The 24,498-nt window shown below is 38.2% G+C and overlaps 1 protein-coding gene across 1 annotated transcript in view; it reads left to right on the top strand.

The window, feature by feature from the left end:
- Positions 1-5,948: 5,948 nt before the first annotated feature.
- LOC134532255 (cell adhesion molecule Dscam2-like) overlaps positions 5,949-24,498 on the top strand; it is a 121,919-nt gene continuing 103,369 nt past the window's right edge. The window contains exons 1-4 of the mRNA XM_063368676.1: positions 5,949-6,033; positions 6,649-6,942; positions 8,951-9,223; positions 18,671-18,850. Coding sequence (XP_063224746.1) covers positions 5,949-6,033; positions 6,649-6,942; positions 8,951-9,223; positions 18,671-18,850 — 832 coding nt within the window. The remainder of the gene's footprint in view (positions 6,034-6,648; positions 6,943-8,950; positions 9,224-18,670; positions 18,851-24,498) is intronic.

Below are 24,498 nucleotides of genomic sequence, written 5' to 3'. Positions count from 1 at the left end.
TTTTAAATTGTGATTATTTATATGTATGACTACTTATAAATTATAACATAAAGCATTAAATGATTGTTGTACTGTTATAAAATTTTGTTTGGCTCTCCAATACGCTTAGTACATGCCTTGATTTTCGCGAAAGTTAACTACGAATCCGCCATTTTTCTAAATTTCTGAGAATTCCACAGATGTCATCACTATGTTTACACATTTCTGTTCCAATCTGCTTTCGTTCCATTAAAGAAAATACTCTTACCAAATGACGCATACCGAGAGAGAAGATTAACTCATCCATAAACTCTTTCATTTCTACTTCATGTTATTGCAATAAATAATATGAAAAAATATATTATAAAATACTTCACTTTTTACTACCGTGCTTTTCCATGACATAGAGTCTTTTTTATACTGTAAGCCTACCATTCGGTAAGACAACCATTTTGAAATAAACAGGTGGACTTTCTTTCCACAGCAAAGTTAATTGCTCACGAAGAATATGAAAACAATTCTTTATCAGAGGTAATATTCCTGTAGCAGGCATTTTAACTATTTCAATTTAAGTGAGGGTTAATAAATGAAGTGCATTGTGTAGTCTGTAACAAGTTGTACAAATGTGTGGTGTTTAAAATGTGTTATTCTATAATTAGGTTCAGGTTAAAATATGTCATTATTTAAAAAACTTTTATTTCTGCGTGGAGGCGAACGGTACATATGTAACGTAGGTCTAAAATTAGTGCAGATATTTCTTTCGACGCTGAAGTTATCCATGATAGTATTGTTACGTAATGAATAGTCTCATATGGACTCGAATGGTAATAAAAAAAGCAAATAGCATTAGTAGTATACATTGGTAGATACTGGCGATGCAGCTGGAACGTGGTGTGTGGTGGGGTCAATGACCGACCGCTGATGTCACAGCGGCCATCTTGAATGACCTTTACCTTCAAAAATAATTCCAAATTCCTCAAAATTTCTAGAAAGTTCCCTATTTCAAGATAACATTTACCTTTCGTAGAGAAAAGTACCCGTTTTATTATTCAAAAATGTCAACGGCTTAAAATACCTAAAACCTCCTTAAGACACCTAACAGCAAGCCACCCTAAGTCACTTTGACATTTGAACTCGAACTTGACCGTTGGCCTTGACCTTGAACTTTGACCTTGAACTTAATTTTTGTCCTCGACCTTTGACCTCAGTCGCCATCTTGGATTTCGCCATCTTGACATCGAGCACTTCAATAACTGAACATTGCAATTTTCGTTACGGTCGCCATTTTTAATTCTAATAACATGCCCGCCATCGTGGATCTGTTGTCACAGCCACTCTTTTTAGATTCTGACGACACAGCTGTCATCTTTGAATTGAACTCCTCAATCCCAAACTTTGCAATTTTTATAAGACCGTCATCCTGAAAATCTAATTTTTATGCTAGAAAATAAAGAAAAAATTTAAAATTGATAAAAAATTAATTAATAACATTTTAATACAAACTTTTTCGTCATCTTGGAATCGTACGTTCCAATCTTAATGTTGCAATTTTCGTTACGGCCGCCATCGTGAAAGTTCGTAAGTATTATCCATTTTTAATGTAAAAATCTTAAAATTAAAAAACATAATTAAAAATTTAACTAAATAAGGCACTAATTTCATGGAATTCGGAGTCCTAGATTTGAACCTAGTGAGGTCATTCGATTAAAAATGGCGATGGGAGATATTACGCGAGACAGTATGATGTCATTGCAGCCATCTTTGGTCAGCCATCTTTTTGAAGTCTGGTAGAGGTCGCCATCTCATTTTCGTCTGCTAGAGGGCACTGTCACCATATTAGTTTATTTTTGTCAGATATAGTGCAGTAGTCTGCCATTTTTTCAGCCATCTTGACCGCAATCTTGAAAATCCGTATATTTTAAGCTATAAATTCGGGAAATATTCCAAAAGTCATTAAATATTCACTTGTTAAAAAAATTATTGATTTTATCTGTGGCGGTACATCGCGAACACATCTACCGCGCTACGCCAACCATGCGGCTATCAGCATCTGCTGTCCTGTCGGTTTTTGTACACCCCTCGGCCAGAATGCAGCGCACCCTTCAGGAGTCCCGTTAGCCCGGATGCCAAGGGGATTATCACCCCTCCTCCGTTCTGGCTAGCAGGCTGGCGAGGAGGAAAGAAGAGACAGTTCCAGTCTGCCTCTTAGCACGAGTAGGCTGTTGTGCACTGTAGACACATGTAAATTTCTTAGCGCACTCGACGGCGCAAATATATAGTGTGCAACAGTAGACCTATTGTTTATTCTAGCATGGCCTACCTGCCCCTCCTGAATAATCAGTAGTCTCCCGGCTACAGTGGTGACCCCGACGTGATTGGGACAAGGCTAGTATGCGTTCCGAAATAAGTGTCACGCGATATTCGTGTTTTGCGTAATATAAGCAACCTGTCGCACCGCACGTTACGCGCGTCGCATGTCACCCGCAAGGCAAATAGCCCTCGCCGTATGTCATCCGCGTTGCACGTCAGCCGCGACGCATGTCATCAGCATCGCACATCACCCGCGCCGCAAGTCGTCCACGTCGCACGTCATCCGCGTCGCACATCTCCCGCGCCGCACGTCATACGCGTCACTCATATCCCGCGCCGCGAGTCGTCCGTCCGCGTCGCACGTCATCCGCGTCCCGCATCGCACATCACCCGCGCCGCATGTCATCCGCACTGCGAGATCGCAACCTTGGCCGCGGAAGTAGAGGAAATGAACGAGTTCTGTGACACTACCAGCACATACTTCGGACTTCCGCGAATCGTTGTGACACACAGGTAGGGGTTATGTTGATGTTCGGCGACACAGTCGAGGCAATTGCATCGTGCTCCAGAACATCATCGCACCTCGTTTTTTAGTGTGTCATTTTCACTCTATAACACTTCCACAGTTATGACTGAACCCCCATCCATCATCAACCGTCTCCATCGAGCGCATTGCAGTTCACATTCCACCCTACTAGGCTCCGGACCCAGAAATGTGGTTCGTTCAAGTGGAAAACCAGTTTGCCCTAGCAGGTGTCAAATTCGACGAAACCAAGTTCAACTATGTGGAAGGTAATTTTAACTGTAAATGGCATTGGCTCCAAAAGTCATCGGCTCCAGCTGCCTTAAGCCTAACTTATCCATCAACATTTGGCTACAAGGCGACTTAGCTACGAAGCTACAAGACTACAAGCCTACGAGGCTATGAGACAACAGGACTAAAAGACTACGAGACAACAGGACTATTAGTCTACGAGTCTACAAGGCTCCAACTAGCTACGAGACTGTGCGGCTACTAAGCTAGGAGACTGCTACTAAGCTATGAGACTACAAGGCTGCATGGATAGGCTACGACCTCAGGGCTACAGGTTTCTTGGCTACGAAGCTATAAGTCTATGAGACTACAAGGCTACAAGGCTGCAAGGCTACGAGGCTACGAGGCTTCGAGTCTACGAGTCTACAAGGCTGCAACTGGCTACAATAGCTCCATTCAGCAGTGAGAGTTAATTTATCTCATGCAAATAACTTGTTGCAAGTAGTCCCGATTCTTGCAACAGTTGGCGCCACATGCTGTGCTGTACAGGAAGTCGCTCTTTCATGTGGGATGCGGGTTGCTCACTGACGATCTTCATAGAAGGAGGGCTTCACTAGATACTAAGGAGAAGGAAGGTCGTCTTACATGATAGTGATTCTCACCCATCTTAAGGCATGTTATTTGACTGAGTAATGGCTATTTTGTTTGAATTCCACCTTATAAAAGTATTGTTAGTGCTGATTTAGTAACAGAACTTTAATAATTAAGTGTTACTCTGGAAAAAAAAATGCATGCTTTATTAAAAAAAAATCCAAACAGTGATTGATTTCTCAGAAATAACCAAAAGCACTTGGAAAACATCAGCAGAAGTCTCGCCAGGAATAACCAGGAGCACACAGAGAAAACCAACAGAAACATTGCCATTAATGACCAGAAGAATTTAGTGACAGCAACAAAATATTTGCAGGAATAATCAGGAGCACACGGAGAAAACTAACGCCATTTTCCTTAATATCAGTGAATCACAAACAAAATAAATTAAAAATTACAAAAACAGCTTCTGGCTTGTGCTATAACTCTATCCTTGCTGAACAATGGAGAAGTTCATGAGTAGCAATGCGTGCAGGCAGGAGGGAGAGAGATAAACGTATGTAGGCAAAAACGAAAACAAGGACCTTTCTCCAGTTAGACAGTGACTGCGAGATTGAAAATGTTTATCGCTAAATCTCAATGTGGTGGTAACATATTCTACGATGAAAATTCTTTAATATTACTTTTAAGACCAGATTCTGACATGACACATTTATTTACTAATAATAATGGTACAAGTTATTAAAATATTTATATTTCCTTAATTGTTTATCTATTGTTGGTGTATATAATTTGATATACATAATAATATTGCATATTTCAATGTAACAAAAAATTGGCATATTGTAAACCTATTAAAATGTAATAAAAATAGATAACCATTTAAAAAATAAAAAATTCCTTTCTTTAACAACAAACAGCCATTTACCAAAGTGTAAAATTACCGATAGTTAAATTGTTTATTTCCCGGCTTTGAAAACCAAACCTTCACCCTAGACCAGCTCGTCCCATAGACATAAGTCTTTAAACAAAACTATTTTATGTAAAACAGAGCCTTTGATTTGACATTTCGTCACAATTTGCCGTGTTGCAGGTGGTACCGCCAAGCCACGAACATGCTCCAGGAAGTGCAGGCCGGCTCTGTGCTCGTCCGCTCGCTGCAGTCGGTGCTGCAGTTCCCGCGCGCGCAGCCCGAGGACGCGGCGCACTACGTGTGCACGGTGAGCAGCGTGCTGGGCGAGGACCGCCGCGAGATGAGCCTCGCCGTCACGCTGCCGCTGGCCGTGCACGTGAGGCCGCAGCAGCAGGTCGTCGACACTGGGGCCTCCGCCTCCTTCAACTGCTCCGTCGCCGGCTCGGACCCGCACATCGCCTGGCTCAAGGACGGCCGCACCGTCGTCGACGACGAGAGGACGAGCATCCTGCTGGGCGGGCAGGTGCTGGCCCTGCGCGCCGTCAAGAAGGAGGACAAGGGCATGTACCAGTGCATGGTGCGCAGCGGAGAGGAGAGCGCTCAGTCCAGCGGGGAGCTGGTCCTTGGAGGCGAGTAGTGGTTCATACATGTGTGTAAGAGGAACTGACATACTGCTTCTACAACACGACTATAAGGTGCAGTGAATAGTTATGAAGGAGGACAAGGGCATGTACCAGTGCATGGTGCACAGTGGAGAGGAGAGCGCTCAGTCCAGCGGGGAGCTGGTCCTTGGAGGTGAGTAGTGGTTCATACATGTGTGTAAGAGGGACTAACAACCCGCTTCTACAACACGACTATAAGGTGCAGTGAATAGTTATGAAGGAGGACAAGGGCATGTACCAGTGCATGGTGCACAGCGGAGAGGAGAGCGCTCAGTCCAACGGGGAGCTGGTCCTTGGAGGTGAGAAGTTGTCCATACATGTGTGTAAGAGGAACTAACATACTGCTTCAACAACACAACAAGAAGGTGCAGTGAATAGTTATGAAGGAGGGCAAGAGCATGTACCAGTGCATGGTGCGCAGCGGAGAGGAGAGCGCTCAGTCCAGCGGGGAGCTAGTCCTTGGAGGTGAGTAGTGGTTCATACATCTGTGTAAGAGGGACTAACAACCTGCTTCTACAACACGACTATAAGGTGCAGTGAATAGTTATGAAGGAGGACAAGGGCATGTACCAGTGCATGGTGCGCAGCGGAGAGGAGAGTGCTCAGTCCAACGGGGAGCTGGAGAGCGCTCAGTCCAACGGGGAGCTGGTCCTTGGAGGTGAGAAGTTGTCCATACATGTGTGTAAGAGGAACTAACATACTGCTTCAACAACACAACAAGAAGGTGCAGTGAATAGTTATGAAGGAGGGCAAGAGCATGTACCAGTGCATGGTGCGCAGCGGAGAGGAGAGCGCTCAGTCCAACGGGGAGCTGATCCTTGGAGGTGAGAAGTTGTCCATACATGTGTGTAAGAGGAACTAACATACTGCTTCAACAACAAACGTAAGGTGCAGTGAATAGTTATGAAGGAGGGCAATAGCATGTACCAGTGAATGGTGCGCAGTGGGGAGGAGAGCGCTCAATCCAGTGGGGAGCTGTCCTTGGAGGTGAGAAGTTGTCCATACATGTGTGTAAGAGGAACTAACATACTGCTTCTACAACACAACATGAAGGTGCAGTGAATAGTTATGAAGGAGGGCAAGGGCATGTACCGGTGCATGGTGCGCAGTGGGGAGGAGAGTGCTCAGTCCAGTGGGAAGCTAGTCCTTGGAGGTGAGTAGTGGTCCATACATGTGTGTGAGGAGAACTAACAACATGTTACAACACAACTACCATGTGCAGTGATAGGAGGACAAGGGGATGTACCAAAGCATGGTGTGCAGTGGAGAAGAGAGCACTCATCCATTGAGGATCTGGTCGTAGGAGGTGAGAATGTGGTCTACAATGTGAATTTTAGGAACCATCTTACTATAAGTGCAATCAGTATCATTCTGTTCCATAGTTCTAAGGAAGCTATACTAACAGCTTTAGCACTGGTACCGTTGTTTTGCCGGTGCAGCCGTGGCCCCAGAGCTGCTGTCGACGTTCATCGAGCAGACCCTGCAGCCGGGCCCGCCGGTGTCTCTGCGCTGCGTGGCCTCGGGCAACCCACCGCCCCGCTTCACCTGGCAGCTGGACGGCGCCGACGTGCCACCGCGCGGCTACGTGCTGGGCAGCTTCCTGGACCCGGAGGGCAGCGTGGTCGGCCACCTCAACGTCTCGTCGGCGCGCGTGCTGCACGGCGGGCTGTACGCCTGCGTGGCGCGCAACCTGCTGGGCGCGGCGCACCACTCTGCCGCGCTCAACATTTATGGTAGGGCATTGCCTCATTAACCATTTAAGGTTTTTAAACTTTCTTAGTGACATAAATCATCTGTTTTATTTTTTATTTCGTTTTTACCTACAAGAAAAATTAAATTGATTATGTAGTCTGAAATACATATTAAAAGTAAATGCTTCTGACTACTTTATTCCATATTTGAACCTTCTGTAAAATAATTTGAGGAATGTTTCTAATGTGTTAAAATTCTAGATATTGTTGAGAATTTTATCACACAAATTATTTCTGTTAGTCATCAACAAGTCTTTGTCCACTTCAGCAGTGGTTTAGCTGCAAGTCTTTCAACTTGTAGGCTGTTTTTTTGTCCACATTCTACCCAATTTTAATGTCCTGAGCTTGTATACTGCCCACTTCCAAATTTTCACCTTTCTCCTCTTCCATGCAACTGAAGTGACAAGAGGTTTTCCTGGATTATCTTCTTATTTGAGAAGACCAGATCTGTTCATTGTTTTGAAATCATATTTCTGGAGAATTTTGCCAGGAGTATTTAGAGTACTGACAATTGGATTCAGGATTATTGAAGTCCAGTATTTTCTGTTATCAGAATGAATTGCTTTCCTTTGAAATGCCGATTCATGTGTTTGGATTGATTTACCATTACCTATAGCTCTTCTGTTCATACAGTGTTTTCTCTCAGGATTGTGAAGCACTTCGCTTGTTTTCTATTGGTATCTCCTTCATATATTATACATTACAAATAATGACATAAACATGCTCTTTCTGCTGGAAAATCCCATAGCAAGTGAAAACATTAAATTTTATTCAGATTTTTAAAAGCATCCTCGCATCCAGAAGATAATCATAATTTTATAATTCCCTGTCCACTTATATAATGACTTGACTATAGTAGTTAAACCATGTATTAAATGTCAGTAATATGTACATTTACACACAAAAAAAGTACTTCTTTCTTATTAGTCAGAGCCAAAATATTTTAGTCTGTTTTTACATGCTAAGGTATATCAAAATTTTTCTGTCCCACACAGCATGCTCTTAAAAATTTATGTTCTGCTGAAGCATGATATAAATTTTTCGGTCATTATAAATATACCTCAGGTTTTTCACGGAAGAAAAGATATGTACTTTTTAAAAATCCTCTATTCACTATAATATCTATCAAACTAACTCAACAGGTATCTAAAGAAATTTTCTCCTCCTGTAGTCACTTTAACATGGAAACTATACCATCCATATGATTAACATTTGAATGCTGTGTTTCTTCACCATGATCTACCAAGTTACTGCATCCTAGTCATGTACACTCTTTACGTCAATGGTTGAGAAACATTACTTGTAGTCCTGCTGAGATAAAAAGGGTATAATATCATACCTATTTTAGGAAGCATTTCTATATCATATAATTTACTGGACAGAATTCCACACAAAATATTGTGTTTTCATCTAATATAATTTTAAAAGAACTAGAACAAATATCCATCCATATTTTATATCTTTTCAGATTGTCGTTTACTGTATCATGAGAAACTATGAGGAGTTGATTTGATTAATTTTTTCAGATAACTCGGACATCCCCTTTGTCAGTGGAAAGTCATGATACAGCTAAGAAAATTAATTTGCTTCACAAGAATGTGCACTATTTTATCTGTAAAAATTCTGAAGGAATTCTGTCTGTCGTGATTCAAATGAGTTATCCATTAGATTTTTTTCTGTTAATGCATTGTTTTTTGGGGTTAGGGTTCCTGGTAACATGTAAGCCAGTCGTTCCGGATACGAGTTCAATATTGTACCATTACTACACATCACTTGATCCCTTTCTCAACCTCGTGCCGATATATGTGGCGCGGTTCATCGAAGTGGCTTGCCAACTTTCTTTGTCTGACATAGGTTATGCAACTTCTTTCTGTAACATAGAGCTTACATACTCTCTTTGTAAAAAATTGAGTTTTTCATTTGTCCAATAAGTGTACTTTTCTTCTTAAGCTTATGAAGTGTCACAGATGCTTTGTGGTGACTTTCACAGGACCTCCAACACCGCGCTTGCCTCAAAACCTGACGGCGGTGGCGGGCGCTGACGTGTTCCTGCGCTGCCCCGTGGCGGGGTTCCCCATCTCGAGCGTGGTGTGGCAGCGCACAGGCGCCGTGCTGCCCTCGCACCTGCGCCAGAAGGTGCTGTCCAACGGCACCCTGCTAGTGCGGCAGGTGGACGGCTCGTCCGACAAGGGCGAGTACCTGTGCACCGCCACCAACCAGCAGGGGCAGTCGGCGCAGGGCCGCATCTACCTCGACATCATGAGTGAGTGTCCTGAAGAATATACCTAAACCCAATGTCCCCCGGTGCAACAGTTGAAATTTGGTGAGGGTGGGTTCCCAACTCCTCAAAGATGTGACCTCCAGCTATTGACCTGAAATATGTATACGTTTGTTTCCAAAAGAAAGCTAGGTCATTTTACAAGTAGAAATACAACACCAATAAAAGGGAAACCTAAATATTACTGGCTATAAATTTCGGTAAAGAAATATTGCACCATTTGCCGAGAGTGATTGAACAACTGTTATTTAGAAATACAGATAATGGATGGAATAAAAGTCCTCGCAGTGATGACTTCAGTGATTTTCTGTGCCCACTTTGCTTCATAGAAAATAAACCTTGGCAGGATACCTCTCGGAGTGGCTGAAACTCTGAAGCTGTATTGATACCTACTTATTTGAAAGAGAAATGTTTGAATAAAATCTGGAAAATATTTAGTGCCATTATGCCTAAATATAACAGCTTATTTCATTACTGTCTCTGTTGTAGACTAATAGCTGAGTACATATGATTATTGATAAGTTCCCTTTGAATACATAAACCATAGCTAGAATATGGAAACAGGCAATCTGCCCATACAGTGGATGCGAAATAAGAAGACACAAAGTACCTTTCCTTTGGCCTTTGCCAAGAACATTTTTGAGATATTAAAATCTAGCAGGTTTATTCATCTAGTAATTTTTCCAAGTCCAGCCATGTCAATGTTCAACATAGAATGTCAGGTGCTCAGTAGGTACGTATATATGTGTTATGATAGGATTCTCTGGACAAGTCAAAAATTCTTTCATAAAAATTGTGTTTCTCCTTTAGCTTTCGAGAAAATTGTAAGGTCACATAATGTGCTATTCATGAGTGTTTGGCCTGAAATTTCTCCAGGCACTATTGAACACACTTATTCACTACCATTTTGGAGTAATTTTCAATACTTTAATACTTTCCTGGTCACAGTTTAACCTTGGCTACTTGATTGCCTGAATGTGGTTTCTCGAGGTTTTTTTATTTATACTCACATAGTCGACATTCATTTTTGCTACAGCAAATTTTTTTTGTGAGTGCAGCTTTTGTAATTATTATCTGCACCATAAATAATATAATGCAAAAATAGGCTTTCAATATTTTATTCTTGTGTTGTTGAATGATTCTAATGCTAGCATATAATTTTTTTTTTCCATTTGGTTATCATACTAATACTAGCTTACATTATCTGTTGCTATCCTGAAAATCACAATTATATATTACATTAATATTTTAATGCTATATTTTAGTCTCTACTGCTTCTTGTATTTTAACGTTTCAGGGCCACCGATGATTGGTCCATTCCACTTCGTCAGTGAGATTCAAGAAGGCATGCGGACTATGGTGTCCTGTTTAATCATGTCTGGAGACTTTCCTATCTCAATTTCCTGGAGGAAGGATGGATCACCTTTGCCACAAGTATGGTCCATATTCTAAGCAATTGTATAAATAAATCCTAAATCTTAAAATATACTCACACGATCCATACAATTATTTATCCATTTTTTTTTTTTAGTTTGGTAGTAATTTTTCTTAGTTTGGTTATAATCGTCAGTAAACATTTTATGGTAAATAAGTAGAAGAAACAGTTACCTTTCATTAAAAAGTTACATTGAAAATATCAGGTTCTTATAATCTATCGTGTCCATACAAACTTCATTGAAACATTAATGGAAAGTTTCAAACTAACTGTAATACATAAACCAGAAACACATTGTGCTGCAAATTTTAAATAATAAGCACAATTGTTTTTCACCTAAAAATCCCTAATATAAATTTGTAGTCCATTGTTCATCCTAATCAAATCTTTTGTACTAGAGTCCCGCTACGTTTTCCCAGCTCCGCAACCGAGAGCCTTGTGTGATTTCGTCAGCCAAGTGTAAAACATCATTCTTCTTCCCGCCTCAGGCCACGAACACGACAAGCAACAGTGTCCGGCTTCGTGACCGAGAGTGCTTTTCTCAGCATCCTCCCAGGGTAGCCCTCTTTCGAGAGCTCAGCATAGGTTAGCAGCTCCAGACATGCCCGATTGTAATGTTCCAGGGATGTCCGGCACGTATTGGTGCCCGCCCTAACACATTTCTCACGAGCTAGCAGATTACCCCCCCCCCCCCCCCCTTTTTCACCCTTTCCAGTAACTTCACCGAGAGTACTGACCGGGCTTCAACCTCGGCTCTCGGCGAGCCGAAATCAAGGACATCTCGCTGGATGGCAAGAGGGACTAGCAGTAGCCTGGCCCTTGTGGGACTAAATGGTTTGCGCTCTATCGGACTAAAAGGAAAATATAGAGAGGTGTGGTGGCGGCGGCTAGAGGCTTCGCTACTCGTTGAACTAAAGTATAGTAGTTGGCATCTTCGCCACGAGATGGCAAAGGTGAACAATTCGCCATCCAGCGAGATGTCCCTGATTTCGGCTCGCCGAGAGCGGAGGTTAAGGGGATTGGTGCAGGACAAAAAACAGTCATTCGTCAGAATTTGTTGGAAATGAGCTTAAGTGTTTTATAAATGCTTGTTTATTACTACTGTACGGCCAGCCAGCACGTATATAAGCTAGCGGGTGAGATTTGGCAAGTTAGTGGCGAGAGAGCTTCTGTGAGGGGAGGTTGTCGAATGTTGCAGCTCTGAGGCCTGCCATCTAGCGGGAATCTTTCGAAGGTCTTCCACAATATCGTCTTTCTCTCTTTCTCTCTCTCTCTCTCTCTCTCTCTCTCCAACACGGACACCCAACCAGCTCTTATCTTCGCTTCCCATCTCGCCCTATCCTTCATTCTCGGATCAGGTAGCCGCCCTTCCCCGCGTAGACTTTCATGTTACTCCAGGAAACCAAGACAACCTGTGAAAAATTTGTCCAAAGCTGAATTTTTGTACTGTGGTAGAGTTGACTATGCTTGATAACATACCGAAAGTTTACCGCTGAAGACCTTGTGCGTTATCACCGAAAATTTGCATTTAAGTCCTAGGTGACAGCATCAGTCCATTAAAATACTACCCATTTATACAGTTTTTAATTTTGACTGTCCGTAAACTTACCAAAATAATCTAGAAACTGTAATACGCCCATTAATGTTAGAAAAAATTTAAATTTTTAATATTTAAGATAGATATAAAGCGATTAATTCACGACATATATTTATTTTATCTTTGCCACCCAGATAAAAATACGATTTACACCGATTTGAAGAGCCCAATAAGAAAAAATGTCTAATAAATGTTTTTAATTATACTTTTAGCTTTAAGATAGTATATTTATAAAGAGTCTAGCATAATTAGTTGCCTCATTAAAGCTGCCCGAGCGTTGCAGTGTACTGCGGCCGTACTGATCTTTCACGGCCGGCGGGCTTTGAAACACGCTGCGTACTGCGACACTCAATAAACTTGGTCTTATTTAGGAATTACTTAAAATATATTTAATGCATATGATAGGGTGTATTCATGTTACATCTATTGAGATATACATATTCTTTTTTCTTATATGAATGATTTTTGATACAATAAAATTAACAATAAACAATTTCTGCTTGGAACTTGTAAATCAAAATTCTAGAGGACCTCTGGTTTTATATATGTGTGTTCGTATTTTGTTACAAAAATTTTATTATTAAAAAATATTTTAATACCAAAAAATATAATTATTTTTTATTTCTAATACATTATATTATTTTAGATCAGAACTGTGCAAAATTTTAATGTAGCCTATATTATAAAATATATATATTTAATTATATGAAATTAGTTTACTACATAACAATTGAAGAAAACGATACACCGTAAATGTGCTTATTGAGTTTTGTCACTTTTATAACATAATTCGTATGATAATATTATTTTTTTCCAGAAAATAAATAAAACATAAGTTGTGTTGTAAAATGTATTGATAGAATTACATATTTAGTATTTTTTTCTAAGTTAATTCATTGGAGTGCTGCGCCTAGCTTACTTCGTTGAATTGCTAGTGGCAAAGAGCGGTGGTGGATGTTTTTACAAGAGTTTGACCGTATTTTATGACACCAGCTGTGAGAGGGTGTTCGTCCCAGAAATCTTAACGGTCAAGGAAAATAGCCTTTCTCTTTAGTCACGTACGGGTCTGCTACTCGCGTAATATCGTCAGTTTATCACAACTTTCCGGGAAGTTCTATTGTTATTTATTTATAATTTAGAAATTAAAGAGTCGATCATACTAACATTTTTAACTAAGAAAATCGCATCCTGGAAGATTTTTATCTACGTAAGCAGCAAAAATCACTAGCAGTTAGGAAACTTTTATTCTTTCAGAGTAAAATTCAGTCTGGAATTACCATACATTAAAAACCTTAGTTTTCTGGAGCAAAAAACGTCCCAGCACGAGCGACTAACACTGCTGCACACACACTACGCATCTTGAAATACATCAGTGGTCAGACTATTGTACCAGACACTCAAAATATACACATTTAAACCTTTAAAAAAAAACACACAGACAATATTTATGAAGTGATTTTAACGCTACACTCAACATATTTATGTAACATGTAGTCAAATTTCTATAAAAAATATATTTTTCTTACCTTTTATGATTAAAATTACCAATTTAATAATAGGACGTTTAAACATTAAGGTGTTTATCACAGTTTCCATGTAGGACATTCTTTTATATTACTTTGGTGCCATAATGAGAACCGGCTTAAAAAAGTATTAAAGTTATTAAATTTACGAAACATTTTTGTGGATCATTGTAGAAATTATCATTAAGGACTCAACTGCTCATTATTGGTGTGATCACAAGGTTTCATCAGTAAACTTTTGACGTGTTACTAAGAAATGTTCATTCTACTACTGTACAAAATTTTTGCTTTGGGATAATTTTCCATGTATTAAAAATGTTTGTTTCTTAACAGCGAAATTCGTCCCGACCCGAGCCTACTTCGACAACCTCGCAGTAGTATACACTACGCGGCTCGGATCGCTTTAGTGGTCAGACTAATTGTATGAGACACTTAAAAAATATACCAATTTAAAGATGAATAAATATGCAACAACGTTTACTTCAAGCGATTTCCACGTTGGGCTCTTTAAGTTTATGTAAGATGTATTTATATTTCCTTAAAATTGAATGAAAGTGAATTCGTTAACTTTAATGATTTAAAAGGTATATTTTATAGAAACATGTTAAAACTTTGTGCTTTTTATCACTATCCTCAGATAGGGCAATGTTTCTAGATTATTTTGGGTTCCATACTGACGGTCTACTCCATAAAGTGCATTTGCAATATCCATTATTGTGGATCGTTGCATAAAATTGTCATTTTGGACTTAACTGCCCGTTTTTGGTGTGACGCACAAGGTTTGCGGCAGTACTTAAACTATTGACGTGTTACTAAGAATTTTCATTCTACTACTGTACAAATTTTCGGCTTTGGGATAATTTTCCATGTATTAAAAACCTTTGTTTCTTCACAGCGAAATTCGTCCCGACCCGAGCCTACTTCGGCAACCTCGCAGTAGTATACACTACGCGGCTCGGATCGCTTTAGTGGTCAGACACATTGTACCAGGCTCTCAACAAATAAACTAATTTAAAATTTAAGAATTAAATCATGATCGTAAAATGGCTGCCATGGTGATTTGCGAATTTATGGAGAAATAAAAGCAGTTAAAATCTTATGTAGTTTCCAAGAGACATTATTACATCACCAATCATCTAAAGTAACAGGTTTACAAAATTTCAACATATTCAGTAACTAGTCAGTTTTTTTTCAAATGTGTTAGTATTAACAATCTGGACCATATCTAGTCTGTGAGGTCTGTATTGTTACAGACTATCTGTATTCCGGTATTTGGATTTTGAAGCTACTTAATGATTCGCTTTCAATGTCTATTAAAATATACCTAATGCTGATTGCAGGAATATTTCTACTCGATTTCAAAGTTATAATTCCTGAACATTTGTAGCAGACACATTTCAATGTAACACTTACTGATTTTCGAGTTGTGTTGAGGTTTCACATGCGTGGCCCCTGCTCTGGTAACAATGAGTCATCACAACCGGTGCCGTCTGTACGAGCGTCTTCACAAGTTATCCTGAAATATGTTCTTAAATATTAATTCAAGTGAATTCTTAAAATCCTACACACCTTATCTTAAGTGTCGTAAATGAATCGTTATATTTTATAAATCCATATAATATAGGAGCCATAATGGCGCGAAGCAATGGACGCGATACGAATAATATATTTTTTTACCAACCACTACATCAGTAAATATTTGTGGTTTCCATTCGCTATGAATTCAAGCATGTAACATGCTTCTTCAATTCGGCCACAGTTAAATGGGAGGCTCTGAATCACTGAAAACTCCTCAACAAAATCAACGATGAATCACAGGCATTACAACAAACAGTTGTCACAAGTCAAGTAGGCAATGAGCAGGTGACATTTTTCGAGTTCGTAGAGGATTGTTGAGACTATCCTACAGGTCAATGGCAACGCGCCCTTACGCGCATGGTTAATACCCCGCATGAGTAGAGTGTAAAGGCGTAAGCCTGAGACACATCTAGGTCCTCATCTAACCGCGCACACTTAGATTTAACTCAGGATAGGGTGAAAAATATTTACTAATTTTGCAGTCCTAACAGTCACCAACGAATAGCCAGCATAATAAATAAATAAGCTCACGAATATTGTTCGTGAATGAAGGCGAAGCTGATACTTTGGAAACGTTACCAGCAGATATTAAATAATTTTTAACTATTATTTACGTAGCTTACTTCTTAAAACTGCATTCATGTAAACTGATTTTGTGTGAGACTATGTTGAGTGTTTTCTGCTACACTTAGTTTTCTGAAAAAAGTCTATTGTGGCTTAATAAACTTGTTAACATTGGTGCCTGTCATAAAAAAAAACTCAAACGTAATTATACGGATACATGTTGAGTATAGTTAATGAATGGTTCACGCATTGCTGAAAAAACCAAAAAAAAAAAAACATGTTTAAAATTTTATACATCTTTTTGTTGTCGCATCGCGTCCATCGCGTTGTACATACGCAACTCTGAAAAATAAATATAAATGGTAAAAAAAGCTATAATAAAGTAATCTCGTATCTTTCTTTATTCTTTTTTTCTAAGCGCTCTAATGGTTTTCGATAGTTTTGTTCTTTTGTGTACGCTGCTTGGTGGAGGTTTCTTCTGCATTTTATTCCTGAATAAATCTCACGCTTACAACAAAAAACATCTAGCTAAATCACTGTGCTAAATAATAACAGAGAATAACCATTCAATTATACGCCGAGCTATACCAAACACGTTCTCTTATCTACTGAAAATGAGTACGTTGACCTTCATATCAGTTTCCCGCGAAATCCCGTCTCCCCTTCGTAAACAGCAGACAGCTGTGGCTGGGTGGGAACGAGCTGCAAAAAGTTTGGAAAACTGTCGCAAGGTGTCACTACTGTCCAGCGCGCTCCATAATTCCTCGTTTACGAGCTTGCACGCTGCTCAAATTTCTACAGCTACATTTTTACTTTAGGTCAGACTGCAATAAGCTAAAGACTAAAATAAAGTCAATCATTCAGCCGACATATATGTAGGCGTTTGAATTACAAATGAAAACGCGAATGTTATTAAATTCGCAAATGAATATCACGTAATTTCGTAGCAGCTTATTTATTAAAATTCAAATTGTAAATACGTTAAATTAATAATGATTACAGATAAAATAATGGTCACAGTCATATCTCCCGTGTCTGAAAATTTATCTGCGAAAGTTTTACCACTGAATTCTTTATAGTTTTTTAATAAAGCTTGAATTTAAAAAATTCCCGAAAATCAGCAATAACTTAATTAAAATAAAAAAATAAAAAAATAAATTTTACACCAGAATGGTTCAAATCTTCTCTAGCAGCTGAATCATTAACAAATATATTGTTTTTTTTAATACGATGCTGGTGCATCAATCCCCTTAAAGCCCGGTAAGTGCTCTCGGTGAAGTTCCTGGAAAAGGTGAAGGGTGGATCTGCTAGCTCGTGATGCGTGCCCGACAGCCCTGAAACATTAGAATGGAGTGTGTCTGGATCTGCTAACTTAAGCTGAGCTCTGGGAAGAGTGCTACCCTGGGAGGATGCTGAGAAAAGAAGCACTCTCGGTCATGAAGCCAGACACTGTTACTTGTCGCGTTCGTGGCCTGAGGCGGGAATAAAAATGATGTCTTATATTTGGCTGGCGAAATCACACCAGGCACTCGGTTGCGGAGCTGGGAAAAAGGAAGTGGTACCCTAGTATAAAAAATTTGATCAGGATGAACAATGTGATAACAAAGTTTATATTAGGGGTTTTTAGGTGAAAAATAAATTTGTGCCTATTATTTCAAATTTGCGGCACAACATGATGAAGACTGAGATCCATATCGAGTACATCAAGAATGTAAATAAAAATATACATTACTGCATGGGCACTGCGTGTTAATCCGCTCCTTTGTCCAGTTGATGGAACACCCAAAGCATTCTATGAAATCAAGTGTTTTCATTGAGACAACATTTATAAGTGATCGATTTTAAAAGATTGGACTGTGTTTAACGATGGAAATGTTATATTATGCTCTTAACGAATATCGGGTATGTTTAATCACTACTTCAGCAATATTTTTGGTGCTGCTATGATGGGGAAGAAAGTGACTTCATCTACGTCATAGTATGCCATCTCTTGATAATTATAACTCCGTAATACGATGTCTAGAAAAAAAATATTTGTAACAAAGCACATATTGCCGAATAAACAAATATAAGTAAAATAAGTATTTTATGTCGAATGATTTGTTTTCCAAAAATGTAAGTTCATTGATTGCGAAACCCGTAGTACTTGAGTATTGACTCGGGATTCATACACTTGAGTGCTGCAGAGGCTGAAAACACTATCTACCATTTGTCTGGTACAGTGGCGGACATAACTCTTCTACATTTTGAGGAAGACAAGTGACCAGAAGGTACTAGCTGCTAGTAATACTTTCTAGTTAAATGAGTAGTTAATAATTTATTTTTTTAAAAAAATCGTATTTACCTATTAATAATGCATTTTAATGGTTTTATCGGAATTTTTTTAATGTACCTACTAAGTTTAAAAATATTACACGGAGTAAAGTTTACCAAGGAATATTTTTAATGAGTTATACAAAATATAGCAGAATTAAGCTTACAGATGTGTACAAGAGAAGATTTTTTTTTAACTCTCCTTAAGGGCCAGCGGGTCCAGTTCGTAGCGACGCTGTTGCGGATGCTGTCGTCTAGGGGATGTTTCGGACGCCAAGGGATGGAGTTTGCTAAGAAATATTTTAAATAAATTATACAAAATAAAGCAGACTTCAACTTACAGATGTGTACTAGAGAATATATATTTTTTTAAACTCTCCCTAAGGGCCAGCAACGACGCTGTAGCGGAGGCTGTCGTCTAGGGGATGTTTCGGACGCCGAGGGGTGGTTTCAGGACCCGGACGTGGTGCAGGAGCAGAGGCGGGAGTTCGGCAGCACGCTGATGTTCAGCAACCTGGCGGCGCGCCACTCGGGCCACTACACGTGCATCGCCAGCAACCCCGCCGCCACCGCCAACCACACGGCCCAGCTCGTCGTCAAGGGTGCGTCCCGGCAAACAGCTCCCGCCAATCACTCTTCGCGTAACATTCCGTGGCTCGCGAAAACAAAAATTTGAAAAATAATCTACGGTCGAAATTAGTTGGCAGAGATTTGACATGATTTTCTGGGAGTGTTTTTTTTTTTTTTTTTTGACTGGCCTGCCCACTAATTTGCGTGAGTCGTTTGTTGAAGAAACGCAGCACGAAAATACTTGGGACATCGCATCTATTTTGCAAGGAAGTGTCTCCCCTCCCCTACTAAGAGACCCATGCTGCATGACAATTCAACGGCCGTTTCTTCACGTCTAAAGCAAATAGACAGCATTTAACACTTTGGCTTCATCAGAATTTTTTTTAATGTACGTACTTAAGTTCAAACAAATTGCATAGAGTACAGTTTACTAAAAAAAAAACATTTCAAATAATCATACAAAAAAATGACTTTAACTTAGATTTGTTCACTGTAGTCTACTGTCACACCTCCTTTAGTTTTCGTTTACTTCTTTGCTATTTCATGTGTGAGTTTAAGATGTTTATTTATAGCACTCACCCTTTTGATGTCAGAGCAGATCTTGGTATTTATGTGGTTTATAGTTTATTTTATATTTATTTACGATGCCGCTAATGATAGACGCTGTTCCTAATGGGATGTGGGAACTGACGCAACTCACTCTTTGTGACAGTAATAGCGTCAATCTTGACAGTGTGCCTTTTATGACTTGATTCAACCTTGAATCTAGCTTAAAAACACAATCCCACGAGCTTGGAGCAAGCTTGCGATGACAATTATGTTAATTTGCTGCAAGCTGGAAAAAAATACAATTTTTAATACCTATAGGATGGACTCCATGATCCTCTATGCACTGGGGCAAATTATACCTGCTCATTGGCTACTGACTCGTAACATATTTTACCTGGAATGCTCGTGATACACATATTTTTTGAAATGTTTTTCATTGGCTCAGAGTCCTTCAAATAAAGTGTGGCCCAATCACTGAAGCAGCAAAAAACAACATCTTTTTTGGCTTCTAGCCTATCGTGAAATAAATCCGCGATTGTTTCAGGTCTCTATATTAAAAACCAATTGTAATTAATTATTATTATAGTTGCAGTTTTGAAGTAGTTAACAATTTAGAAATATTTATTTGAAAAGTGTAAATATGCTTTTACAAAAATATCATTTATATATGATTTTTTTTTAAACGGGTGTGTTTATGTGTGTATGATATTCTGTGTTTTATTTACAAAACCAAATTTGTCTATATTTCATTATATCTCACTGCAGTGGCAGTAATATACAGTAATTGTATATTACAGTTCCTCCGTCGTGGGTGTTAGAGCCACAGGATACATCTGTCCTTTACCAACATCAAGCCAGTCTGGACTGCAAGGCTAGCGGATTCCCTGTGCCTAGCATTACTTGGCTGAAAGCCAAGGGTAAGTCAAAAAATTATAAGCAGACTTTATTTGGCTCATTAAATATAGTTTATGAAATAGATATAATAAATTAAAAGTATCTATAAACCCGTATATACAATAATTAATCAAATATAAAAAATATTTCCCTCTCTTCTCCTCTTAGATGCAAAAGCGGGTTTCATATCTATCAAATTAACCCAAAAAGCTTTATATGACACCTATAACTTTAAATGATATTTCCTTATCCTAGTATATACATATCTTTATTGGCCCTGTGAGAATTTTTACTTTGTTTTTTATTGGCCAATTAACCTGGATACATTTAAATTAGACATTGACTACCTTATTAAAGAAATAGTATGTTTCAGTATATTTCAGTTAATATTTGCTTTTTACAATTGGTATTAATTTAGCTAGTATTATAAATCATATTTTTCAGTCTCCAGATTATCTAATTTTTCTTGATAATTTTCATACTAAAAACTTATTCTAATATAATTTAATTCCTCAACCTATTAGTAATGTCATATGTTCGATCCCTAGAGTATGTGATTAACCTCATTAGAGATTCATTTTTTCCCCCCATCCAAACAGATACTAGTCAATTTATAAATAAATTCTTCAATCGTTATTTAAAAACAATATGCTTGGGTTTTAGGGTGTTCCTGTTGGTAGTACTAAAAGAATAAGTTAAATACCAATTTAATGGAACCAGTTCAAAAATACTTTACAATAGGAAAGTGATTAAAATATATTTGACTTGCGTTGGTACCGCTTAAACGTACTCGATCGAATATACTTAACATATTTGCAGCGATTCCTAAGCAAAGTGAATACTGTACCTTATACATGCTTGACCATCATGCTTGCGTGTAGCAAACTTCTCATCGGCTCGCTGCGGCCCAAGCAACACCATCTGGACCCCTGAACTTCAGTCCTGCTCTCTAGTCGCAGGGATATTTCCTCCATAGAGGCCACTGACAGACTGACTTCCCACCACCAATACCAGTTTATACATTGTGGCAGCTATTACGACATCACGTCCGTCATCTTGTTTTCTTCTGCTGGAGGCCACAATCGTGGGTATAACATTACAACCGCAATAATGTTTTCGTCTGCTGGAGGCCGCCATATTGTATGATAACATCATGGTCGCCATCTTGTTTCCGTATTCTGGAGGCAACCCTCTTTATTTTCATTGGATAATTTAATTGCAAGTGCAAACAAAATAATAGGGCTTATTAAATATTTAACTTATTTGGCTAGATCTCTTGATTCTGTAATTAGTCTTTATTTTACTTTAGTAAGATCGAGATTAGAGTATGGCTCTGTCATCTGGAACTCTATAACTACCACTGACTCAAATAGACTTGAAAATATACAAAAGAAATTGTTTAGATACATTTTTAACAAACATTTAATAGATGATAATTCAGAGAATTTTAATTACTAATTAACCCTTGAAACCCTGAACACGCATACACTGCAGTTTAGAAGGAAAGTTTCTGATACTGTTTTTGTAATAAATTGTTTTATAAATGTTTACCATAGCACTGAAATATTAAACAAAATTTGTCTTCGAGTTCCTTCATTCAATCATCGAACAATGCGACCTTTTAGAACGTATCACATAAAAAATGAGCTATCAAAACGGTGTACTGATAATTGTAATGATATTTTGAAAGATTTAGACCCTTTCAAAAGGACCAAAATCCAATGAAAGACGTTTTGAATCCTTAATTTTCTTGCAGTTAAGATAATTTCTGATATAAATAATGTATTATTGTTATTTCATTGATAATGAATTAATTTAAAATTAACAATTTTAGTTATATTTTTTTTAAGTGTATTTTGTCATGTGTTTATGTTTGTGTTGTCCCATTTTATTGTTGTGTTATTATTGTGTTTGTGTATGTTATTGTAATTTTTTGTATTTATTTGTTATGTGCCCACCTGTTAAAGGCTCTGACTGTTGGTAGGCACTCAAATATTAATAAATAAAAATAAAATAAATAAATAACTTGTTACCAGGAGCCTAGTTTCACTTAGTACCTACACATGTCATCTACTAGAGGATGCCTCCGCCATCTTGGTTTAATTCTAACCCGAGTACCAATCACCAGACTTTCATGACATCCACTATCTTGTCGGCCATTTTGGCCGCCATCTTGAAAATCTGAAATTAATAAGCTAGAAATTCGGGAATTTTTTTTCAATTTATCAAACAAATTTTCAGTTAATATATTGATTGATTCAGTCGGTTTGTATCGTTGGCTCTACACTTGATTAATGCAAAAAAATAATAATTGTATGTAAAAATTTAATTTCAAAATAATATGGTGGAAAATCAGAAAAGGGGCTTAAATTCCTCTACTATCATCCTCCAGTTAGTCGATGATGACACTTTGACCACCATCTTTAAATTCTTTAATTTTTAACCTTAAAATTTGGAAAAAAATTACAAAATTTATTTTAAATATTTATTGTTAATTTACTGTTTGACACTATGGATAGATGTCCTTGCTTCGATCCATGGTCAATGCAAAAATTAAAATTTATTTAAATCTCACTTAGATTTACCATAAAAGTAACATTCAAGAAATAAAACCACAAAATTACAAATGAAAATTTATTATGTAAATTTCATACTACTAAGGGAACACGTGCTAAAGTTAGCAATATAATAAATATTTGATTCTGCATTAGAATAAATTAATTCTCTGCTACAAACAATTTACTGAAGACAGAGGCCAGCCAGATCCTTTTCTACAGTCTTTATCTTCCCGACAGAGTTTCTGGATAATATGTTTAATAGACTACTTCACATCGTTGGCATTATAATTGTAAGTATTTACTGTCTTCAATGCGCACTTCTTCACTTTGTCCCGGAACTGATATGGTCTCCCGTAAACACCGTCTAGCCATTTGTATTTTGTCCTCACCGGTTTCAAACAGAGGAGTTTCATGATGTGTGTTTTTAATTAATTTTTTATTAAAATTGTTTTTAAATCTATTATTATTAATTTAAAAGTTTCCTAATTATTGGATAATAATTAACGATTTTTAAGATGGCGGACGTGATGTCATAATTTAAATATTATTGAAAGTTTTTTATTAAAAAATTTATTATGTAAATTTCGTTATAATTTTTAAAATTTTCCCCAAATTTTTTTCATAAAAAACATAATTTGAAGATGGAGGTGGTAACTATAATTGCAACGATGACATTACAATTCAAAATTGTGGTCTCCAGCAAACGAAAAGATGGTGGACATGACCTTGGCGGCTTAGTTCGGCTAGACGACTGGGAATTTAAGCCGCTAGCGCTATGAGGAATTTTTCGTTTTTTCAAAGGCATTACGAATTGTGAATTTTTGAATTTTTTTACGGGTTTTTCTCTTGAAAATGAAAATTTAATTTTTATTGTTTAATTTTTTTTGGCAAATTATGAGTTTTTTTAGGATTTTTTTGCAAAATATTAAGGTAAGATCATCCAAGATGTCCGCCTTGAAATTACAATCCAAGATGGCGACATGGTCACAACCACCACCCAAAAAACCAGTCCCCGGAAATACATTTTTAAACTATTAATACCTACTGTTTCAGTGCGTCAAATGTAATAAACTAATTTTACGACTAGATAGTTTAAATCAAAGTTATGATATCTGTACTGGGTCAGTTAAGTGCAAGCAAGAACCTGTTTGTAAAAATTAAACTGACTGTTATTTTGACTCGTGTTCCATGCCAGTCGCTGCAAGTATATAGGCGAGGTTCAGACGATGAGAGACTCAGTCCACCTCTGGCTGTGGTGCGGTACGGATCGACTCACATATTATTCCGGTATCTGGGAATTCTTGAGAACTCGATGGCATCATTACCATCATTAACGTCAGTCTGGATGGAAGGCCTGCCATCAACAGGGCGAACCCCGATATCAACGATGATGCAGATCATGTTGCCAACAAAGTCAACAGTAGCACTCACTCTTCCATCACTGCAGGAGATTTCGTCGCATGCAAATCGACAGCAGAGCAGACCTTAAAGACTTACGTGGCTGATGTTTCACCATTGTTTCAATGTTTGTCAGCAGTGCCAGTGATAGCGATAAAGGAAGCAGCAACTGACGGCGTTTCATCACTCGATTTTACGTAGAAAAAACTTGAAAATTCGTGATTACGTAATGCACAATTGTAATAATAACTCTGAACGCATTTAATATCAGTGCAACATGT

This window comes from Bacillus rossius, chromosome 5, assembly GCF_032445375.1.
Source record: "Bacillus rossius redtenbacheri isolate Brsri chromosome 5, Brsri_v3, whole genome shotgun sequence".
Lineage (NCBI taxonomy): Eukaryota > Metazoa > Arthropoda > Insecta > Phasmatodea > Bacillidae > Bacillus > Bacillus rossius.
The sequence above is the reverse complement of the archived record's forward strand: the minus strand, read 5'-3'. Positions and strand labels throughout refer to the sequence as shown.